The 25,768-nt window shown below is 38.6% G+C and overlaps 1 protein-coding gene across 5 annotated transcripts in view; it reads right to left on the reverse strand.

Moving 5' to 3' along the window:
- Positions 1-25,768, reverse strand: part of LOC126251859 (folliculin) — a 180,727-nt gene that overhangs the window by 23,276 nt on the left and 131,683 nt on the right. For all 5 annotated transcript variants that reach the window (XM_049952539.1, XM_049952540.1, XM_049952542.1 and 2 more), the window contains 2 exons: positions 14,622-14,899; positions 4,973-5,168 (listed from right to left, as the gene is read on the reverse strand). In XM_049952539.1, the coding sequence (XP_049808496.1) occupies positions 4,973-5,168; positions 14,622-14,899 (474 nt within the window). The remainder of the gene's footprint in view (positions 1-4,972; positions 5,169-14,621; positions 14,900-25,768) is intronic.

Consider the following 25,768-nt stretch of genomic DNA (forward strand, 5'->3'; position numbering starts at 1 on the left):
TTGATCTATTCCAGTTGTGAGATGAGCCTTTATGCTCAAGTCAAAAGGAATGTGAAATTACAATTTCAAATAGTGATAGGCAATAATCATTTATACAATGATATCATCCAATTTAGAGTATCGCCTACTAGTTTTGTCAATTAGTTAATAACTTAAATTAAGAAACATTTACAAGAAGAGAGAGAGGGGGGGAGCAGAGAGAGAGAGAGACACTCCAATGTTGTTGCAGTTTTTTTAACACCAGGGAAAAAAGTCAAAACCTTGTAATTAAACAGGGTAACAAAAGGATACAAATATTATAAGATATGGTTCTATACCACATGGGCTGGATGGACATAACCTAAAATTCAGTATGAAGTTCTCCTGTCAAGATGTAGTAGTATGAATAACACTTACTAAAATTGTTACATCCAGGCATTTGCATGAGTTGTCTGATTCCAATCGTGATTGATTGACGTTGTTTGTAGTCAAAGACTACCACTTTTCTTTATTTTAGGAAGTGTGCCATTTTATGTTTTTGAACATTTAAACAAGTAGCTGATTTTTGCATCACTTTGAAATGTTGTCAAGACCAGATTGGATGTTTGTACAGCTGTACGAAAAAGGTCTGAGGTTACTATTAATACTGCCTGCCATGTCATTAACATACAGTATGCACAACAAGGGTCTCAACACATTTCTATGGGACGGGCCTGAAGTTACATCTAAATCTATTGGTGATTCTAACATGCACTCATTCTTCCTACTATGAAATCCTCACTTCAGTCAGAAATTTAGTTTGATACCTCACGTAATGATACTTTTGTTAATAAATACATTAAATGCTTTACAGAAGTCAAAAACTAAACTGCATCCGCTTGATTGCATTTATCTTGTAAGAAACATGTAAGTTCGATTTCTTATTACTGTCTACCCCCCCTTTTTCAGAATCCATGCTGGCTGGCATGGAGGAGGTCAATCAATTGCAAATAACAGACTAACAGAATGTAGGCTGTCATCACTAGTGTTTGCATAATTTTATTGCTGATATTTGCCTTATGGGCATAAGGTGATAGTATATGGCATAATTCTCTGTTTATTGTCTCATCTTTCAATGCTCGAGATATCATCAGAGGCTTTAAAAACTGAGAAAGCAGTTACAAACTCAAACAAGCTCAGCAAGCTCAACTGCTTATCTGTGTACAAGCAACAAATGGTTCATGACATAATCAGATTCTTGTCCAACATATACTACAGAGGCTGAATTGGTAAAGAGTTGCGCTATTTGTTTTATTTAGCAGAAAGGCCCACAACTTGTCTAATTTCAGTCCTTCTTCTTCTTCTTTTCTCTTGAAATTGTTTTTGCAATTTTGAATTTCTACAGCCTCTGTGTACAACCAAGCATAGTAACTATTAGATCCTGCTAAAAACACAGTGTCAGAGAAACGAATTTGGTGGTTTCCCAGTCCTAGTGCATGATCTGCTACTGTTGATTTATCTGTCTTTCCCAGGCAATAATTGCTTACGATCCTTAAGGCTGGTGTTAATGCTTATTTTTGTAATTCCTATGTACACTTGGCTGCCAAGTGCAAGAGATTTTATATACTCCTGTAGTAGCAAGCAGCAGGCGTAGGTCCTTTGCAATGTTCAAATATTCATGCACCTTTTATGTTGGGTTAAACATGGTATCAGTACTGTATGTTCTAAGAACTTTACTGATGTGATCTGTGACAGTTTTTACAAATGTAAGGAAAATTTTCCCTTTATTTGGTTCTTTTTTCATTAGAAGTTCTACACTTTTTAGGATGTAGGTGCCATACTTATCTCTTTGTCAGGGTAGCCTTTTCTTCTGAAGGCCATTCTTAAATTATCGAGCTCGTCCTCTAAGTATTGTGGTTCACAGATTCTTCTAGCCCAGTCCACCAACGTTCTAATCACTCCTCTTTTCTGTCTGGGATGGTGATTGGAATTTCTGTGCAAGTACCTATCAGTATGAGTGGGCTTTCTGTAGACTTTATGCTCTAAAGTTCCATCAGGTTTTCTAAGTACCTGTACATCCAAAAATGAAATTTGATCTTCTTTCTCTTTTCCATAGTGAAATTTACATTAGAATTAATAGTATTCAGAAAATTTAGAAATTCAGATAGTTCTTTTTCTCTTTGAGTCCACATAATGAAAGTATCATCCATGAAAAAGACAACATAAGGGTTCCTTCTTTGCTACCTGAAGGGATGCTGCTTCATATTTTTCCACATAAAAATTCATTAAACTGCAATGAGTAGGTTCCCCATAGCAACACCATCACTTTGTTCATAAATTTGTTGTCACATTGAAAGTAAGTCAGCATGAGACAACATTAAGAGATCTGTCATATCCATAGCAAAAATACTTTCGAACTGTGACATCACCTCATTTAGAGGAACTGTTGTAAACACAGAAACAACATCAAAACTAACCATAATATTACCTCAACTCAGCCTGAAGGATTTTAATTTTCAATCAAATTACCAGAATCTTTAATGTGTGTCAATTTTTCCTATAAATGGCTACAGGAGAGTGGCTACGTGTTTGGTAATCCGACAGGTCAGACAATCAATGGCACTAACAACAGGCCTCAGTGAAATTCCCTGTTTGTGAATTTTTGGTATGCCATACAATCTTGGTGCCAATGCTTTTGATCTGATAAGACCCATCTTGTCAATGGGAGAAACTGGAGAGGCCTTCATTAGCTTATTCATTATACTAAGAAGAGAAGTGGTGAGATCTCCCTTAAATTTCCTGTATATTCCTGGTTTTAATAAGTCCAAAATTTTATCTACTTGAACAATTAGAATGTCTTCATCAGTATTAGCGATAACAGCAGTGCTACAGTGGTATTAGTAGTGTGTGTCATCCACCATGAACACAAAATCTTTACCCAACTTTCTTCAACTATCAAGCCTTGCAACGTAGACACCCTATTCCTTGTACAGGTCTGATTCTTCCTGAAGAGGCTTGGCCACCAACCCCCGTCTTTCTTCACAGAATTTGTCACATGGTTTTCAGATCTAGTGCAGAATAGTTGAAGTTCATTGAAGGACTTTGGAGCCCTTTATCAGTTATTCCCACGGAGATAATAGTTTTGTCCCAGAATCACAGCAGTCACAATCTTTACAGTCTCTTCCTGATGGGATGCATAAAATCTATTCAGACTCTCTAGCTGGTCTCAGATACAGAGTTGAAGACCATAGGCATGGCTCCTTTAGGTGTCTTCTAGTACAATGCCAATTCAAGAAAAGACAACTCAGAATTATTGTGTAGTTCCAAAGAATAAACCATCATTGCATCTTGCCCAGAAATTTCTTAGAACCAGACATCACTGCGGCACTGTCGTAGCAATGTCATCTACGATGTCGAATATCAATTCTGTCCTTTTCCAGTTGGTCTAAGATATCTTTCACAAGGTTTTTGTCATCTTTCCGTGAACCATTCTGCACACACCCATTGCACTACTGAAACACTTGCTCTGACATGAGCAGCAGTTTCCCAAATGGATGCATCACAATCTCTCATGCCAGTAATGCACCCTCTTTCAAGTTCACTGATTCGACAGTACAGTTCGTGCAAATGTCTCCGAGGCATCCTCCACATCTGCTCAAGTCATACTGATTCGTTGCCTTGGTCTAGAGCAACAACGAGAGCCACAGGCACATTTCACCAGTGGTTGGTGTTGCGCCACGATATCGATGTAAACCCTGAACCCATGGGCCAACATTATTCAAATGCTAAGCATTTCTGCGGAACATACTAATATAAATGTCCTGTGAATGTGAAAATGCTACCTCTAGTCATTCAAGATGTTCTGTTTTTTTTCTCTCTCTCCTGAACACAAATGTTTTGTGTAGGATGACGTTCAGAAGAAATTGATACTCTATGCATAACATACAAGTGGGAGAGCAATGAAGTAATAAAAAATCTAAGTTCACTGGTTCTTCCATGTGATATTTTGATAAACTGTCTGTCATTACACAACAAAGTAGAAGAGAATAAATTTTTGCACACTTGGCCCTTCTTTTGTAGTGTGAGGGTGAAGTAACTCAAACAAGTTTCACTGTTTATCCACAGAAAGTTGATGTCATCATCACATTCTGAGTGTAGCAATCCCTTTAACAGGTTTTCATGTGTATATTTTCTCTATCCACTTCAACGATTCACTAGGCCAGTATCTTGTTTACTTATTCTTCTTTAAGCACAGTGCCAAAGTCAATGCCAGATATTCTTCATCTGCACTTCTAGCCATTCTCATTAATGTGAAAATACAGAGTACATGAGAAGTGTCTGCTTCAAAAGCAAGGTTAAATTGACAAGCTTTGTTGGTACATGCTGTTTGACACATCGATGGCTAGGTAAGAGAGAATTTGATAAACAAGATATTAAAGGTTTCATTGACCATTCAAAGAAATTTGATGTAATCATCAGGTTCTGCGAGTAATATTTCCTTTAACAGAGTTTCATTGGTAAATCTCTCTCTCATTTTAAGCAATCCCCTAGACCAGTGTCCTATTTTCTTCTTCTTCTTCTTCTTCTTCTTCTTCTTCTTTAAACACAGTGCAAAAGTCAATGCCAGAACAACTTTGTCTGCATATGTGGCCATTCTGACTACTGTCAGAATATTCATGAACACAAACAACATCTACATCAAAGTTAAGTTAAACTGACAAAGTTTGTTTGTATGTGTAAGTGTGTGTTTGACAAATCCGCAGCTAGCAAGGGTGAATTTGAGAAACATATTTGCTCACTTATGGGGGGCCTTTAGTGTCTAGACACTAAGTAAGAATATCCATCCCACCCACATCTCAGTGCTGGTTTTCTACGGCTTAACTTGTTTTGAAATTAGGATGTATGCAATTAGAGAGGCATCAAATTTTAAGCTTTCTTATATGCAATTTATATCACTGTAATATTACACTTTTTCTTTTCTACAGAATAATGTGAATAAATCCATTGGACTTACACTTCATTGGCAGAGTCCCTCCCCAGGTCAGCTTGTACTGAGGCGGGTTCGTTGGGAGAATGTCCACACGTAATACAGTATAACTTGGTTGTGGTGCTGCTACCCATGAATCAAGGCCAAGTAAATTGCAATGAGTGGGATCCAAATACTCCTCAGAGTGAAGAACAGCTCTGCAACATGTCTGTGGTATAAGGACCTGCAGAAGTATCACACATACAGCGAACATTTTATCACTGGAGGTAGTAATGCAAAATACAAACAAAAAGAAAATATGTGTGATAAAGAAACTGTCAGTTACAATGTCAATACCACCTGTTTGAAATTATTCTCTCTTCCCAGTTCTTATGATTTTTAGAGTTATATGAAGTTATTTTCATTAGACTACTTTTTGTTCCATAGACAAGGTATATGACAGTGTCCATGGAATGTGACACTTCTTTAAGACTGTATTCACGATGCTTCAGTATATATCATTGTATAGTGACATTTCAAAATTAATGTTACAAGTAAAGGTATCACAAAGTTTGACAATACAAACAAATTCAGTTGGCCATATAAAACACTATTTCTTTACAGCCAAGTGTTCAACCTCATAACATTAGCTACCATGAAGAAACATCATTCATTTTAAAGTTCTTTTGAGAGCTGATACATTGTTATGCCTCTTAGAAAATTATAAAACAGTTTTGAGTCAGTATAACTCACATCTAGTGAGCCACTAGCAGTTCAAGAAAGGTCATTTTACCTGCTGGTGTATTAGTTTGAAACTTTCAGATATCACTGATTTATCCATAATGCAGTTCATATGGTTATGGCAGTCACCTTAATATCTCATACACTCAAGTTGCTAACAAAATATACAGAATCATGCAAAAGAAAACTGAAGATAAACAATGGAAAGTACTGGTTGGGACACCAACAATTATGAAAAGGATAGATTGTTACTCACTGTTAAGATGACACATTGAGTTGCAGACACACACAATGAAAAGACTGTTACACACTGAACTTTTGGCCAGAGATTGTATCAGGAAAGAAAGGAAAATGCACACACATTCATACATGCACACATGAATTATATCTGCCTGCTCTAGCCAGACTGCAACTGTTGTGTTGAACAAAAGCAGTACTTGGAAGTGGGGCAGTGAAGAGGGAGGGATAGCAAGGTGTGGGTGGAGTAAGAGAAGAGCACTGACTGGCAGAGTGAGCAGGGACTAGAAGATGGCAGGACAAGGCTGCCAGGTGCAGTGTCTGAAGGCTGTGGGGAAGGGGGTGGGGAGGAGGAGGGGAAGGGGGGAACAGAAAAGAAGAAAAGTAGAGAGGGGACAAGACTGTTGGTTGTGTTGACAGAGAGCAGAGCACAGTAAGGGTGGGGAACACCTATTGGGAGTAACTGAAAGGACAGAGGGTGCAGAAACTGTTGGGTGGAGGATGTGAGGACATTTGCTTATTGCAGATTGAGGCTGGAATAATTTCGGGAGTGTAGAATGTGTTGTAAGGATAACATCCAGAAAAGTAGCCATTGAAATCAAGCATGATTTGTTCAGCTGCATGTAGTGCCACAGGGTGGTACACTTAGCTCTTGGCCACAGTTTGGCAGAGGCCATTCATTTTGGTGGACAGCTGGTAGGTAGTCAAACCAATATAAAAAGCTGTGCAATGATTGCAGCAGAGCTGGTATATGACATGGCTGCTTTAACAGGTAGCCCAGCCAGTGATGAGGTAGGATAAGCCTGTGGCAGCACCAGACTAGGTAGTGCTGGGTGAGTGGATTGGGAAAGTCTTGCAACTGCATCTTCCACAGGAATATGATCCCTGTGGCAAGGGGCTGGGGTTCAGAATGGCATACGGATGGACTAGGATGTTATAAAGGTTGGGTGGGTGGCAGAACACCTCTTTAAGAGATGAATCTTAGGTAGAAAGTCCCTTGTTTTAGGGAATGATGATGGATAATCAAAGCCCTAACGAAGGGTGTTGTTCAGTTGCTTCAGTCCGATGTGGTATTGGATGACGAAGGGGATGCTGATTCTTAGGGGTGGTGGGATGATAGGGGTGTTTGGGGATATGGCATGGGAAAGCTGTTTGCAGACTAGATCTGGGGATAGTGCTTGTCTGTAGGCCTTTGTGAAACCCTCAGCATACTGGGAAAAGGAGTTCTGTCACTGCAGGTGCACTGCTCCTGAGTGGCCAGGCTGTATGGGAGGATCTTTTGGTGTGGAAGGGATGGCAGCTATCAAAATGCAGGTTCTGTTGGTGAGTTTAACATTGACAGAGGTATGGATGGAGCTGTGAGAGAGGAGGAGATCAACTTCCAGGAAGGTGGTATGCTGGGTTAAGAAGGACCAGGTGAAGTGGATGGGAGAGAAGGTGTTGATGTTGTGAAGGAATGAGGACAGATTGTTTTGGCCCTGAGTCCAGATCATAAAGATACCATCAGTGAATCAGAGCCAGACCAGAGGTTAAGAGTATTGGTAGACTAGGAAGGTTTCCTTTAGATTGGCCACAAACAGGTTGGCACAGGAGGGTGCCAAGCAAGTGACCATGGCTTTGCCACAGATTTGTTTGTACACCTTTGCTTCAAAGGAAAAGTAGTAATGTGTTAGGGTAAAGTTAATAATGTTGTTGAGGAATGAGGTAGAGGGTTTGGAATCTAAAGGACATTAGTAGAGGTAGTGTCCAATAGCAGCAAGACTCATCCGCATGAGGTATGAGGGTGGTTTGAAAAGTTCTTGGAATCACCAAAAGCAGCCAGCACTAGCAAAACGAGTTGTTCACGTGATATTCACTGGACTGTTGTCTGTAAACAAGTGCCACATCAGTGCTCTTGGAAGAGAGCTGTGGCAGTGATGTGTTGTTGTTGTTCTTGCGTAGTGATTTGCGAAGATGGAAAAAAAATCGAGATATGAGCAGTGATTAAGTACTTCGTAAAGAAAGGTGTAAAAGTAAAGGGCATTCATGCCAATTTCAAGAATACACTGGGGGACTCTGCTCCTTCATATTCAGCTGTTGCCAAGTGGATAAATGAATTTAAATTTGGTCAGGAGAGCTTAGATGATGATCCGCGTAGTGGTCGGCCAAGATGTGTCACTACTCCAGAAATCATTACAAAAGTGCACAAAATGGTCATGGAAGATCGCCTATTAAAGTGCGTGAAATTACTCATACTTGCCAGATGTCATCTGAAAGGGTATATCACATTTTAACTGAAGAATTAGAAATGAAAAAATTATCTGCAAGATGGGTGCCGCGACTCTTGACGTTGGATCAAAAACGCAAGAGAATGGATATATCGGAACAATCTTTGACCCGTTTTAGGAGAAACAAACAAGATTTTTTGCGCCAGTTTGTGATCACAGATGAAACTTGAGTGTACTACTATACTCCAGAGACAAAACAACAGTCAAAGCAGTGGAACATGCTGATTCTCCGCCACCAAAGAAAGCAAAGACAATTCCTTCGAGAAAGGTCATGGCATCAGTGTTCTGGGATGTGAAGGGGATTCTGTTTGTGGATTATCTCCCCACTGGGCAAACAAATACTGGAGAATACTATGCTAACCTCCTGGACAAATTGCAACAAGAGACACGTGAAAAAAGGCCAGGTTTAGCAAGAAAGAAAGTCATCTTCCATCAAGACAATGCACGCCCGCACACATGTGCCACTGCTATGGCAAAATTACACAAACTAAAGTATGAATTGTTGCCACACCTGCCTTATTCACGTGATATGGCTCCATCAGACTTCCATCTCTTCCCAAAACTGAAAATTTTTCTTGGTGGACGAAGATTCACTTCAAATGAAGAATTGATAGCTGGAGTTGACAACTATTTAAACTCATTTTTGAGGTGGGATCAAGGCACTGGAACATTGATGGACCAAGTGCATTAATCCACAAGGAAACTACATTGAAAAGTAAAAACAGTTTCAGTGATGTAAGTACTTTTTTTCTATTCCATTCCCAGAACTTTTCAAACCATCCTTGTATGTTGGTGTATAGGGAAGTGAATCAACAGTGATAAGTAAGATACAGGAAGGAAACACTCTGGGGATTGTGCAGAGTCAGTGAAGGAAGTGGTTGGTACCTTTGAGGATAAATTTTGCCCAACTAGTTGGAGCTGGTGTTAGTCAATGAGGGTCAAAATACTTTCAGTGGGGGCACAACAACTAGCTACAATGGGTCATCTGGGAGCGTTAGGTTTGAGGATTTTGGGTGGTATGTAGAAGGTTGGTTTGGGGGGGTAGGGGTGTCATAGGGGTGTGGTGAGAAATGGATGTAGGGGAGAGGTTCTGGGGAGGGCCTAAGGCTTTAAGCAGAGATTGGAGATGATGTTGGACTTCAGGGATGGGGTCACTCTGACAGGATTTACAGGTGGAGGACTTGTCAAAGACTTACTCTCTTCTCCTATTGCTTGCAATGGAAACACTTCTTTGCCATCAGTCCTTCCAACTGAGGCCAACCTAATCTCAACATTCAATCCTGTCTATACTGGCTCTTACCACCACCAAACTGTGATCCTCCCCTCCCGTCTAAGCACCCCCTGGTCACCTTCCAAGATTACCTTACCTCCAACTTGGCCTCACCATTATTCCCCATGTCCCTTCTTAAGAACAACAACCTTCCAACAGAAGAAAGGACAGTCATACACAGCCTCAAAATAGATCCTCATCGTTGACACAGTAGTTCTTCTTTTGGAGAAAAGCTACTACATCCACTTGTTCAGAGAAGCCATGATCCACAAACATGACAATAGTTTCAACAAGATAGAGAAAAGTCTCACGGTAAATGGATCCTGGTTTCCCGTACTGAGCGTTGCAGGTAACAAAGGGAGAACCAGAGTGGTAATGACCACAGAATACTCCACAGATGTTGGCACAACTGGTACATATAATTTTCAGCCAAGACCTCGACTCCAGTCCACAACCAGGAATGGACGATGATGCTTTGACATCCGAAAAATGAGATAGAAGCCCACTAACAGTTATTTACCACCCTGATTATTGTTTGAGATAACTGTTAGAGAAAATCAAATGTGTTTGACTCTTCTTACAATGTGTACTTATGTAAATTTTAATGTACGGCACTTCTCTACAACTGGCTTCCACTGGAATTGAATTAGCATCTCTGTAACACTCTCAAGCTTACTAAATGAACCCATACTGAAATATACGTGTCATTTACTAATCCTGACTGGTAAGGGGATTTCTGGACAAGTGAGCAGTAGTTAAGAATCAGTCAAACAAAGATTTTGTAAGCTACCACCTTGTGGTTTTCTGTAAAATTAACTTCAGCCACAAATGTTTGTGTGTGTGTGTGTGTGTGTGTGTGTGTGTGTGAGAGAGAGAGAGAGAGAGAGAGAGAGAGAGAGAGAGAAGGGAGAGGGGGCACGACCTGCAAAGGTTGTTTAAGGTTAATATAAAAGACAATCAAGTAAATGCTATGATTGAAGACATTCTAGCTTACAAAAACCACATCCAGTGTTGGTATTATGGAAGAAACACCATGTGAATCACTTATTACAGTTATTATTTTGATTACTGGTTTTGGTATTATGAACAGCAGCCTTACCCAGTCAAACAAACTGTGTAGCAGCACTAGTTTTGTATCTGAAGATAATCTGTTTCTTTTGTCATCACAGAAATGGTGCAAATGTTGTCATACTTTTCAGTGAGGAAGTATACTGTAGTTGTAGGTTGGGTTGGGTTGTTTGGGGGAAGAGACCAAACAGCAAGGTCATCGGTCTCATCAGATTAGGGAAGGAAGTCGGCCGTGCCCTTTCAGAGGAACCATCCCAGCATTTGCCTGGAGCGATTTAGGGAAATCACGGAAAACCTAAATCAGGATGACCGGACGCGGGATTGAACCGTCGTCCTCCTGAATGCGAGTCCAGTGTGCTACTACTGTAGTTGTAAACTGACAAATTTCCGATCGTGGTGACATCGCAATTATGATCCATGGGATATGCAAATAGCTAAAACTAAAATATTATAATTCCACATTTTCCACGTGTGTTACCAGCTAACAGCCCCACATTCCAATATTACTCACCAGGATATTTACATACATAACAGACAATTGTTATTGTTGCTTTGTTGTCGAGATCTGCAGTCCGAAGATTGATGTGATGCAATGCTCCATGCTAATCTATCCTGTGCGAGCCACTTCATCTCTACATGTCTATTGCAACATGCACCCATTTCTGTTTACTTTAGTCAATTCATCTAAAAATAAAATAAACTAAGCTGTTACCAACACAAAGGTTGGTTTGAATGACACACTGCTTTACTAGGCTTCGTCCTATTGGAAAAGATATGTCCTTGCCTTCTTCTGGCCCTTGATCTGACCTACCAACCTAGTTATAGGGAGACCTCTGGTTCACTGTGTTGTTTGATTCTTATCTGCCGAGCCACAACACCCTCTCTAACTGCTCGATGAAGTTTAAAAAATCTGCTGTTGGTGACCTTTACACAGTCAGAAATGCAAACTTCTAATTTTGCAGTTCTGTTACAAAAGTACAACTCTCAAACAGCTGTTAACTCCAGTACTCATTTAAGTCTGTGGCCACTCCATCTTTCCTTATATTACACCTAAAGTGCTGTGATACTAACATGTATCCATCTAAGTGTCACTGTTCAATTCCTGTGACTTCCAAATGATGCTCTACTATCCATACCATTTCAGAGTAATACCTTTAGATTTTTCAGTTTCCTGGAGTGTATGCGAAGCTCATCTTTCTCATATGTATGTGTTTATTATGTTTCAATGTGGAAATCTAATTGTATTATGATTATAACTCTTCATGCTGTACAAGGTGTCTTTTTATGTCTCTCCACTGCTTAATATAGCTCTGTCTTTCAGAAACAAATGGAAACTCTAGACAATGATGCCACCTGCAAGAGGATACAAGAAATTGTACAAGCTGTCTCTCTCTCTCTCTCTCTCTCTTCCGTCTATATGCTGTTTGTTGCAGCTCTATCTTTAAGAAACAAATGAAAACTCTAAATGACATCACCTACAACAGTATACAACAAACTATACCCAGAGATGCAATAAAATCTTTTCCAGAAAACCCAGAAATGCAATAAAATCTTTGCCAGAAAACACACAGTGGTCACTGTGTGAAGAAACCAGAGTTGATTTTATTGCACTGACTACTGTGAAAACTTTAATATACAAACTCCCATTAATGTTCATCTTGGATTTGGCACAGTTGGAGAGCAAAAAGATGTGTGATGATTGGAGACAAGATTTTTCTGCGGAAAAAATGAGACTGGGGTAGTGTTTACAGTGAACTGAGTCTGAGCAGGAAACTGACAGTTTATAATCACATTGAAGAGGAAGTATCCACCAGAAATATGGAGCACATGATGAGGTCAACCTCTTCAGTCAGTGATTTCCATAGTCTCTATCATTAGTCAGGATACAGGATACTAGACACAGGAAGAGCTCCATTTTCAAATTTTTGTATTCATTCATGCCATAAGATATCATGAGTCTTTTACTTATGTGTAAAGGAGGGCGACACCATGAAGTTTCATCACATTAACATTGTCTTAGTGGGTGATGAGATTTGCAGAGCAGGTAGGCAGAGAGTTTGTATGTCTGGAAGCATTACGTACCATTGTATCTACTTAAGTTTTCATAATGCTGCAGCATTACTTTCAGTGACTAAAGAAGAAGGGAAACACAAGTGGGAACTGTCCTCAAAGATCAAATTAGCTTCTTGAAAAATCTCTGAATGAGTAGAATGTGCATAAGCATTATGGACAGTCTTCTCTGAGCACTATTCAAACTTCCTCCATCACTGATCCAGTGTCAGCCTACAGCAACAGCCCTACCAATTAACTGCTTGCTACTCTACTTTCCCCTACTGTGACATGTCTTGATGTCAAACTGATCAACAGCAATCACAAAACTGACTAGAGCAGGTCAAGCACTTAATAATGTAGGTATGGACAAATCAAAACATATGCAGAAGAATGTTGTGATCTGTCTACTTCAAGTGGAGCCTCATATTTCAAAACCTTTCCGATATTTTTAGGCTATTTGGTTCATGTCAGATTTTAAAATCAATCAGACATAATATTTCATCTTTGGATAAAACAGTTATTGCTGAGCCTTACCAAACTGATACCAATGCCCAACGCAGAAACCTTGTACAGGTCACAGAAATTGCATAACAAGTGTGCCAAAAGCTGTCAGTGCTACTTGCAATGTAATGTACTTCATATGGAATGTTCTGATCAGTGATTACCCCATAGCTCTCTGCATTTTCTGTGGTGTATATGAAATCAGTGCTTGTGGCATTGGCATCAGCTTGACGAGACTCAGTAACAATAGCTCATCTAAAGACAGCAGTCAGGTGGACTGTTGACACATTATATCAAGATGATCTTAGGAGCTGGCAGCAAACCGAGGAAGAATATCATAATTACTACATAAGGAAAGACTATTTAGTCATATACTCAAAATATATTAAGATTTTATAAACTTTTTTCTCTTTTTGCAATACAATAAAACTAACATTGCTGTAAAACAAAAAATTAAATTGACAGATAAAAGTTCTGCTCACCAAGCGGCAGCAGGGGAACACACACACACACACACACACACACACACACACACACACAAAAGGACTTAAGTTTTACAAGCTTTCAGAGCCAGTGGCTTCTTCTTCTGGCAGAAGAGTTGAAGGGGAAGGATGAGGGGTGAAGGAAAAGGACTAGAGAGGTTTAGGGAAAGGGGTACAGTTCAGAAAAGTCACCCCGAACTCTGCTTCAGGGGAGACTTCCCATCATCCGAAAATCCTGTCTGGTAAGTTTCTCCTGACGCAGGTTCTGAGTGGCTTTTCTGAACTGTACCCCAGTCCCTAAACCTCTCCAGTCCTCTTCCTTCACCCCTCTTCCTTCTCCTTCAACTCTTCTGCCAGAAGAAGGAGCCACCGGCTCCGAAAGCTTGTAAAAGTTAAATCCTTTTGTGCATGTGTTCCCCTGCATCGCTCAGTGCATCGACTTTTTATCTATCCATTTACATTATATTATCAGTAATTGACTATTTTTGTTGTTGTAGATAATTAAATTGAGGCAGATGTAGGCTATATTTTGAGTCTGGTTTGAAATCAATATCATATGGTGCAGTAATTTGTCTTCTTTGTACACTACTGATAAAATGTTGAAATACTGTATATGTATTAAGAAATTGGATAGATAAAAAATATACCCACCAAGTGGCGGCAGGAGAATATGCACATCCTTGTGCTGCCAATTGGTGAGTAGATTTTTCATCTATCCAATTACATTATATTTTCAAAAATCTGTGTATTAAAATGTTAAACTAGCTACAACTAATGAATAAGACCTAATATACATAAGTGAAAACTGACTGCCCTAAAAAGAGATGCAACAATAAAATGAAACTGAATAAGAATGGTAAATGGAAGTGGACATATTTTTAAAAAAAAATATGTTGTTGATTCTTAGATGCTCGTAGAAATTAATGTTACATTACTGACCTACATAACATACAGCGTACTTAAGATACTACGTCGCTGTATTTTTTCCAGTGTTGAAATCATACAGGATTTGTCTCCAAGAATTTGGACTGTTGTTTTAAAAACAGTAATTTGTAAACAATATTAATATTTTTTATTACCTTAAGATTCTTTATAAGGGATATGACGAGAGAGCGTGGCTGGCCACGAACAACAACCTGGTAGCCAACCATAAGTGCGTAAGCAAGTGTCAGGAATGACTGCGTGCCCAGGACCTCTCGGAGGGCACGCAGCTCTGACACACATTTGCTCTCATCATTATTCAGCTCATCGTCTACCTCCTGGGCTGAGGCAGGTGCAGCTCTTTCAACTGGCACATTTCTCCTGGACAGCTGTGGAGGTGTGGCTGCTGTCACTAACATGAAGCCTTCTTCTGTCTCTATTATGTGAATCACATAGAGAGACAATAAGATGAAGGATATTAACATTCCCAGAAAACAATATTTTTATTGAAATATTTAAGCATATATTATGTAAGGAAATATTCAAAGACAACAGAATTCTATTACATGAATCACATGAAGACATAATTTTTTTCAATAATTGCAGGAAATGAAAACTCATGCAGCAAATTATAGGTAAGAAAAACATACTCATAGTTCATATTGTGCTAATAGAAGATACCTTTAAATAAACATTAATGTAATAACCTTGAACAATGGTATATTTTATTACTTTAAGGTACTTGGTAAGGGATATGACAAAAGTATTAGTTACAATTTTCCACTACACACAGTTGCTTCCAGAAGTTCTGGACTTGATTTTTGCACGAGATAAAGTGGTGCTGTTACCCAGACACATATGGATCCATGTAGACTGCAGTTTCCTGTACTAACAGTAATTTGCTACTGCTGTAGCAGTTCACAAAAATCTGTTTTGATTACATGAGACCTGTGATGGCGTGTGTTTATTTCTTTGTAGTCTTTTCTGGCCCACAGCAGTGTTCTTGGGCATAAGTTATTGGCTAAAAGAGGGACAACAGTCCTCAAACAATCCCCCACCCCCATTTTCACCTGATTCTGCCCCAGCATCATATTGCCCTTTTCCAAACACAGATCTGCCCTCAAGTAAGAGTATTTTAAGGGTGTTGAAATGAATCAATGTAATGTAACAGCATTTCAGTTGAAGGTTTTGCCGAGATGTTCCAGAGACTGTATACCAGTGTTGCTATAACTAATGAATGGCTGTCTTCATTTAGCCGCTGCAGCTACATAAGGCGGGTGACCTTGAACGGGACTTAACACGCAGCACGAGGCGCCTGGTGGATCGCAAGTGCAAGTGTGTGGCAAGGAAACAGATTTATGTCGAAAACTCATATGATGATAAATATTTAACATCATTTTGTATCTTATTTCAATAAACCCCCAGATTATTGATCCTATTGAGTAAATTGCATCACACAGAGATTACCAACTAACTACACTTGCACTACCCATACGTGCACACAGAGACAGACAGGCGCACACACACACACACACACACACACACTGAAATACTGGTTGTTTAGGCTTTTTTCCAAAACAGGGCACAGAACAGAATGATAAGAGACACATCTGGCTGCCATCACATATAGCGTCCTCCTAAAACATTAAGGAGTAGCTGGGTTAATTTTTATGGACCTCCAAATAAAGGAGGAGTGCAAAGTCTAACAGAACCATGGAGTTTTCATATTCCTATAACTATGGAGTTTTCACATTCCTGGTACTTTTATGGATGTATACAACCAACTTAATAACAGCAGAGTTAATACATTCTCACTTCAGTTTGACTTCCTTATTGTGATTCCATACTGTGCTGAAATGATCAGATAAAATATGTATCCAACAAACAACATACCTGCTGCTAAATCATTTGCAGGGACATGCTGTAGCCACCAGGTGTGACTTTACACCTAATTTTGACATGAGGAGTAATATTATTTATAAACCTGGATTGTAATTTCAGAAATAAGGGGCTGTCATTTCTATAAATAGTGCACTTCGAACAAAAGTCTCCTAGTACAAATATCACCCAAGAATTTCAAGGTATTAAATGACACTTTTAATTCTTAGTCACAGATAGTTAACTGTGCACTGGACAATGAAGACAGTTTTCTTAATTCCCTACTACATGGGCATTAAGTCCAAGAAGATGAACAGTTGCAATACGAGATACCCGGTTTAACATTATAAAATCATATGAAAATAAAATTAATGTTTTTTTTTCATTTTATTTCACACAGGAACACAGAAATCAAACTGGCCACGAAAAATCTTTACTAGAATATAAATAATGGTATGAGATAAGCCAAAATCATCTTCACAGATAATTTTATTCAGTTTTTTGGAGAATTCATTCGTAACAGTTTTAGAAACTTCAGTCATAATATCCATTCATTATTCTGGTTATATTTCTTGCATGAACTAATGTTGAACTTTGATGTGCTTAACAATTTTCAATGAAGGCCAAAATTATGAGGCATTTTTCTTTCTTTAATCCTTACAGATAAAATGTGAGTCTAATTTATGAAGCTTTCATTACTTTAGTCTTCAGCCCCAAGACTGGTTTGTTGCAGTTCATCACTCTAGTCTATACTGTGCAAGTCATGTTGTATCTAGACAACTACTGCAAGCTACATCCATTTGAATCTGCTTTCTGTAGTTATGCCTTGGTTTCTTTTTCTCTCTAAAATTTTTACCACCCACTTCCCCTCTATTACCAAATTAATTACTCCCTGATGCATGAGGATGTGTGCTATTGGCCCATCCTTTTGTTTAGTCATGTTGAAACACATTTCTTTTCCCTTCCCAATTTGATTCAATAATTCAGTACCTCTTCAATAGTTATACTTCCTATTCATCTAATCTTCACCATTTTTCTGTAACACATTCGAAAAGCTTCTATTTTCTTCTGGTCTGTACTGCTTACCATCCACATTTCACTTCCAAATAATACTACACTCCACACACATACTTACAGAAAAGACAATGACATTTATTCTCGACATTAGAAAATTTCACTTTTTCAGAAAAGCTTTCCTTGCTTTTGTGTCCGAATTTTCATCATCTTTATTTCTGCTACTGTCAGTTTTTGCTATCTAAATAGCTAAACTCTACAACTAGTTTTAGTATCTTGTTTCCTAATCTAATTTCCCCTGCATGACCTGACTTAAACCTGACTACACTCCATTACCCTTGTGTTACTTTTATGGAAGTTCGCCTTATAACCTGTTTTCAAGACACTATACATTCTGTTCAACTGCTCTAATTGTCTGACAGAATTACAATGCAACGCAAGCCTTAAATTTGTTATTTCCTCTCTCTGAAATTTAACTTATTTTCCAAAATTTCTACTTGGTTTCCTTTACCACTTGCTGAAGGTCTAATCATGCAAATTCTGCCATTTGATTCTATTACTAAGTAAGACATTCAAAAATCTAGATTTCACAACTATTAATGACAGTATTTCTAAAATTTTGATTGGGAATATTTCCTCAAGTACTGGAAGTAGTCTCTGAAGCAGAAGATGTAAAAGTTCTCTCATGCAACATCACTAGTCTTATATTGTTCTCCAACATGGTTTCTTATCCAGGCTGTTTTTTAATTTTGCTACCTTTTGATTGCACTTGGTCAAGGATCTTACCCTCCTTTGAAGACATTCCTTTTCTACATACAACATCCAATAAAAACTGATATGAAACAAGAAATATAAAATTATGAATGAAATTGAAACCAAAATGCATCATTTGGACTGCCACCTATAAATCTAGCATCCCTGAAAACCATAAAACTATCAACAATACTTCTGGTCATTTACCCCTACCCCTCCCCATTTTGAGAGATACTAAGAGCAAGTGCCTCACACTTTCAGTCATTTATTTTGTACATAATTTGCATGTTTACGATTTCAGTTAACGATATGTTCCCACTCTAGGTGGGCCTGACACTGTGCAATAGTTGCATAAATGTCCTTAATCTGCGATTAACAAGGGGGTTGAAGATGCAGGTTACAATGTTCTAATGTCTGATGTACATTGTATTTAAGTGTGTCACCTCTTTTACACTGACCCAGCGTAACCAGGACTGGAGGAGAGCCACCAAATTCCGCTTTCATGAATTAAAGCCATTGATAAGAAGTATATTCTCCTACAGCACCCTGTTGCTAGTGGAAGCAGATTTTATAGTTACGAAGGGTGCTTGCTGTTGTTGATGCTAATTACAACTTTTTATATGTTAGGTTGGCTGCCAAGGAAGGATTTCAGAGGGAGGTGCTTTTAAGAATGCCTCTATAAGTGAACTAAAAAAAAAAAAAAAAAAAAAAAAAAAAAAACCTTGCACCTCATGCCACCTGGAGGGACAAAGCCATTACCATATGTATTCCTGGCAGATGATGCTGTCCCATTACAAGAAAATTTTATGAAGCCGTATCCAGAAGGGAATAACCAAAGCTCAAAAGGCAGAATTTTTAACTACCAATTGTCTAGGACACGGATGGGCATAGAAAATTTCTTTGGTATTACAGCCTCAGTGTTTTGCTCTTCCAAAAACCAATGTTGTTGCAACCTGAAAAGGCATGAACTATCACTATGACAGCAGTGTGTTTACATAATTTCTTAAAGAGAAATGCCTAGTCAAGGAGCTATAACAGCTCACAAGAAAGCTTCAATTTTTGTTGCTTAGAGACAGGTGAAGTGATCCCAAGGGTACAGAGACGTGATACTGCTGTATCATCTATTACTGCACTCCCAAATATACCATAGGGAACTTCAAGCACAAATAAATTCATGACAAATTTGTAAATTACTCTTCTAAGTCCACACAGAGTGGTACCATGGCAAAATAATTACAGCTGAATATCAAGTACAGAACACAAATAAACATAAGCAAGCATAATCTTGTTTACATCTCTTTTGATTATGTCTTTTGTTTTGTTTGGTTCCCAAACATCATCCAAGGACTGTAAACAATCGAAACTGTATCATTCTGGTTTACATAGATATTTAGTACCACTGCCAGTTTCTTGCTCTCTTCAATTTTTCTTTTCTCACATCCATACTGCACTATGACAGGACTAAGTTTCTTCTCCACATCACTGCTGCTCGTGCTAAGCAGCATAATGACTTTCTAGGGTGAGTCCTCCTTCATTTTAAAATTTTTTGTAATTGGAACTATGTACAATCTAGAGGCACTCTTCCAAAATGAAACTTAACATGCAACACAACACAACATGCAACACTGCACAAAGTAGGACTGAGCATAAACACACACTACTGTTGTATAATGGCATTTAGCACTAGCAGACCAGAAACAATGTTTCCTTTGGTCTGTACTGACACAACCATGGAACACTATACATCTGAGTCAAATGAACCATTCGATACCACTCACACTGTAATGATGTTTATGTGTAATTGTAAAACTTATTTTCATTATGGGAATTTTCATGACTATTAAGATGTTTGTCAATTATTGTTTGATATTTCATTTATAATATTACATTTTTACCATTATATTTTGAAAATCCATTTCTTTACATTTTCATTTCAGCTCTGAAAATGTTACTTATCCAATGAAGTCGGTTTGGTTTCATTTGCCAGTTACGGGCAATTAAGCTTACTTTTGGCAGTACACAAAGTATTAAAAACCCATTATAGAAATTCTCATTGAGATTACCTAATCATTCTTCTTTACAAAATATGTTTGTATTCCAAATAATATTTCCCACACAAAAGTTATCACAGTCTTACTGCAATGTCATCCATCAAACTCTTTGTACTGTCAAAATGTAATTTACAAATCTTTGTGAGAGCTGGAAGGATCTATGTGAAGTGATGGAGGGAATCAGGCATGGAGCGTCAAGTCAGGGACTTCTAACTAGGTAAAATGTATTTACTGAAATTCTATGACGTATGAAGACATTTGTATTCAAGAACTGTTTGCATATGTTCATAGAGAAATATAAGAAAAGTGGATTATAAAAAGTGTTTATTTGAAAAGATTACAAGTTTATTAAATCACCGTTTTACGTAACTGAACAAAATCTTATTACTGACAGAATTTATTTTTAATAATCATTATTACCAGGAGAGAGCAAGGCCTCTGCAGAGATCATACCCCGAATTTTTTTACAGAACAATATGCCAAGCCTACATTGACAGCAACTAGAAATTCAAGATACGTATATTTTTTTTACTTCAATTTATTGCAACAAACAACATAGGTGCTGCTTATCTACAACCTTGGTTCCCAAACAGTAATACTATACATTTCTGCTTCTGTTGATGCCAACTGAAATGTCCAGAATCTAATTTTGTGTTCAATTAATTAGTGTTTACTGGACTGAAGGAATGGATTGTTAGACATGGTATATCCTTTATACAATACAAAGTACTAGTGAACATGGTAATAAATCTTAGGGATCTTCTAATTGTTTGTCTTTTCAACTGAGAGTAATTTTTGCCACTGCTGTGTACAAATATTGCTTGATTTCTGTCTGCTAGATGCAATGACATTTAGCTCAGAGGTTTTTTCTTAGAAGCCATACCTCATATGCTTAAGGTGAAGCAAGTCATTGTTTATAGTATTATGGCCTTTGGTGATATGCATAAGTTTTGTCAAAGCCTTTTGTAAAACTTTTGGTTACATAGGGTAACTGCAGTATGATGAATTATAACTTGCAGCTCTTTAAAATATTTTGAGAAAAATAGTAACAATGAGACATCTGCATCTATATACATATTCAGCAAACCAATGTACAGAGTATAGCAGAGAGTGCTTTTTATAAATGCTAGTTGTTCCCCTTTCTGTTCCACTTGCAAAAGCAAGGAGGAAGACTGATTGTATGCCTCCGTTCAATGCTAATCTCCTATAATTTTCTTTACTACTCTTACATCAGATAAATGTTGGCAGCAGTTGAATCATTCTGCATTTAGTCATAAATGTTGGTTCTTTAAACTTCCTTGATAGTTTTTCACAAGATTGTCAAGGATACCAACTGAAAATCATGGAACATTTCCACAAACCTCTTATTAAACTGTTCACTAGCAGATCTAGCAGCATGTCTCTGAATTTCTTCAAGGTGTTCCTTTAATCCAATCTGGTGGTGATTCCAAACACTTGAGTAATACTCAATAATGGCTTGCACAATGTTCTGTCTTCAGACTTGTTTATAGGTGCACCATTTCCCAGAATTATCCCAGGCGCCGGCCGAAGTGGCCGTGCGGTTAAAGGCGCTGCAGTCTGGAACCGCAAGACCGCTACGGTCGCAGGTTCGAATCCTGCCTCGGGCATGGATGTTTGTGATGTCCTTAGGTTAGTTAGGTTTAACTAGTTCTAAGTTCTAGGGGACTAATGACCTCAGCAGTTGAGTCCCATAGTGCTCAGAGCCATTTGAACCATTTGAATTATCCCAATAAACTGTAATCTGTTGTTTGCATTCTCAACACCTGACCTAATGTGCTCATTTTATTTCTTATTGTTTTGAAGCAATACATCTAGATATTTAAGTCATGCAGCATACCATTAATACTGTAATTGAAAATTACAGCAATGTTTCCCATACCTCTTTGCCAAAAAGAATGTATATGTTGTCATCCTGAATCCCCATAGTCATTCAACAATGACACTTTTCTGTACAAATCAGAGTCATCAGTCAACAGTCTAACATTTCTCCCCAGCTTGTTTGGCAGTTCATTTATATTCATGAAGAACAGAAGCATTTCTATCTCACTCCGTTGGGCACTCCTCATGTTACTTTCTCTAATGAACAATCAGTGTCAAGCAAAACATACTGAATTTCAGGACTTACAAAATCTTCAAGCCTGTCATATATTTTAAAATATATTCAGTATACTTGAACCTTTGTTACCAGTCCATTATGTCGTACAGTGTCAACAGTCACCACAAATCTAGGAATATATAGTCTGCCTAGTGCCCTGTCGCATGTGAAAAGAGTAAATTGTGTTTTGCACAATCAGATAAACAGTGTTTTCTAACTCCATGCTGCCTTATGCACAAAAGTCTTTATCCCTAAAGGAATCCAATTATAATTGAATTTAGACTATGCTCAAGGATCCTGCAGCACACTGGCTTTTGAATATTAGTCTACAATTTTGTGCATATGTCTATGCTTCCCCATGCCATTTTTATATACTTTTTATGAACCTGTTGAATTTCTGCATATTTCAGTTAATCACACAAAGCAGCCTTCATAATGAGAAATGGCATAGAAAGAGTCCGTATGATGCAAATTATCATGTAGCCTCATTTCCATATCTGCTGTGTAAAGAAGATACTGATATATCTTTGTGGTCAACATTTTGACATGTTTGTACATGGTGCTATCTGTGCTTGATTTAATGGACTGATAAAGAGTTCCATTTAGTGACAGTGTTCATGCTACCTCTCTTCAGTTGTCCACACCATTTGAAAGAAATGGACGGCTAAATTATCTTTTACCAGTCCCAAAAGCCCTCATTAAGATATGTAAAATATATTATTTCTGCCATATAGCCAGGAGATAATACTGATTTGCCTCAATCTCTTATTAGCGTATGAAATGTTCACTTTAGATGGAAGCTGTGGTTCATTTGCCCTGTCATTATAAATGTTTTTCTTGACTATAGTTCTCATGTACTTAGTCCACATTCCTCAGTTCCTTTGTCAGAGATGACTTGGGCTCAAGAGCTAACATTTTTAAGATTCCTGGTAGTTTATGATTATCATTATAAGTGGTTACTTCTAAATAGTGCTTGATTTATGATGGTACACATCAGTACTTCTGCAGAAAAAAATCAGAACCGCAAATTTTGAGATGTGGTACAACACAACTCCTGCTGCGGTTCAAGCGAAGTAAAACTATACCTACTTGGTGTGTTGTATTCACACTTTTGAACGTCTTAGAAAAGCATTAAAATGACATTTTAAGAAGTTTAAATTACAAGAGTACACCCGGGAAGGACACAGTACAGGGCCCTCTCTCTTTCAAATCAGACATTGCTTTTAGATACAGACTGCGATCGCTCTCTCTCTCTCTCTCTCTCTCTCTCTCTCTCTCTTTTACATCTAGCTTGAATATTACAGAATAGGAAAGACACATTCTTGGTGAATGTGTCATGGAGCATTTTAAGATGGTGCAAGTTTTATTCTACTTTCTTCTTTCATGGCAAGAAATGAGAAATAGATCATACTTCTGGTGGAAATTATGAATGTTGCATCCAGTCATTTCCAGGCTTTTTTCATAATCTATGTTATAATGTGTACTTTGACTTGTTCTATAATTCTGATGGTTCTCCTTCTTGAGGGGATCTACAAAACGCAATGAATGAATGGAGGAAGGACAGAAGGAAAGGAGTCCCACTTAACATTCATCAAGCAAAATTGGTACTGTTTGCACACTAGTGTTATAATAAATTAGAGAGAAGCAACAAGAAAATGACTTCTCCCCCAATTTTGAGAAAGCGTATTACATTCAGTTCTGGACAAACAATACGTCATACTAGTAAATGATGTAGCACATGAAAAGGAGTCGATAAACAGAGAAGTATGTGCAAACTTTTGGATGTACACATTGATAAAAACTTGACTGGAAGAAATATATTACTGAATTGCTCAAAGAATTAAGTTCCGCTACTTTAGCTCTGTGTATAATTGCTAGTCTTGGAAACAAATGAATAAACCTCCTAACTTATTTTTCAAATTTCCACTCAATAATATCTTATGGAATAATTTTTCTGGGTAACACATCACTTAGAAAGAAAAAAAATAGATTGCCCAAAAGCAAGCAGCAAGACTAATCTGTGGTTTCTGCCTGCAGTCATCTTGTAGGCACCTCTTCAAAGAGAAGGCATTTTAATTGCACCTTCACAAAACATACATACATTTTCTAAACGAAAATCAAACAGTGGAAAAATCCAGGATGGAATGTAACAATATTATGAGGAGGAAAGTTGCTACTCACCATATAGCGGAGATGCTGAGTCGTAGATAGGGACAACAAAAAGACTCTCTCAATTAAAGCTTTCGGTCATTAAGGCCTTTGCCAACAACACACACACACACACACACACACACACACACACACACACACACACACAAGGGCAATGCAACTCACACACACGACTGCAGTCTCCAGCGACTGAAAACACACTGCTAGCAGCAGCACCAGTGCATCATGAGAGTGGCGGCTGGGTGCGGGCGAGGAGGAGGCTGGAGTGGGGAGGGGGAGGGATAGTATGGTGGGGGTGGCAGACAGTGAAGTGCTGCAGGTCAGTCGGAGGGCAAGGGAGGGGTGGGAAGGGGAGGGGGATAGTTGAAAAGAAGTGAAATAAAAATACTGGGTGTGTTGGTGGAATAACAGCAGTGTAGTGGTAGAATGGAAACAGGGAAGGGGCTGGATGGGTGAGGACAGTGACTAACGAAGGTTGAGGCCAGGAGGGTTACGGGAACATAGGATGTATTGCAGGGAAATTTCCTAACTGCACAATTCAGAAAAGCTGGTGTTGATGGGAAGCATCCATTTGGCACAGGCTGTGAAGCAGTCATTGGAATGAGGGATATCATGTTTGGCAGCGTGTTCAGTAACAGGGTGGTCCACTTGTTTTTTGGCCACAGTTCGTTGGTGCCCATTCATGCAGACAGACAGCCTGTTGGTTGTCATGCCTACATAGAATGCAGCACAGTGGTTGCTACGAGAATCCTAAACCCCTCACCTGGTTCAGATTCATTGATGACATCTTTGCTATCTGGATTGAAGGTGACGACACCTTATTCACATTCCTCCAGAACCTCAACAACTTCTCCCCCATTTGCTTCACCTGGTCCTACTCAACCCAACAAGCCACCTTCCTAAATGTTGACCTTTACCTCACACATGGCTACATCAGTACCTCCATCCATATCAAACCTACTAATGACCAGCAATACCTCCATTTCGACATCTGCCACCCGTTCCATACCAAGAAGTCCCTTCCATACAGCCTTGCCACCTGTGGTCATCGCATCTGCAGTGACAAGTAGTCCCTCTTGAAATAGATCGATACTCTCACTGAAGGCTTCACTGACAATAATTGTCCTCCCAACCTTGTACATAAACAAATCTCCTGCCTTATATTTCCAGTCTCCCATCACCTCCCAAAGTCCCACCATCTGGCCGCAGAGGAGGTTTCCCCTCTTAACTCAGTACTACCCAGGACTGGAGTAACTGAATTACATTCTCCACCAGGATTTTCATTACCTCTCTTCATGCCCTGAAATGAGAAATGTCCTGCCCA

The sequence above is a fragment of the Schistocerca nitens genome, chromosome 4, assembly GCF_023898315.1.
Source record: "Schistocerca nitens isolate TAMUIC-IGC-003100 chromosome 4, iqSchNite1.1, whole genome shotgun sequence".
Classification (NCBI taxonomy): domain Eukaryota; kingdom Metazoa; phylum Arthropoda; class Insecta; order Orthoptera; family Acrididae; genus Schistocerca; species Schistocerca nitens.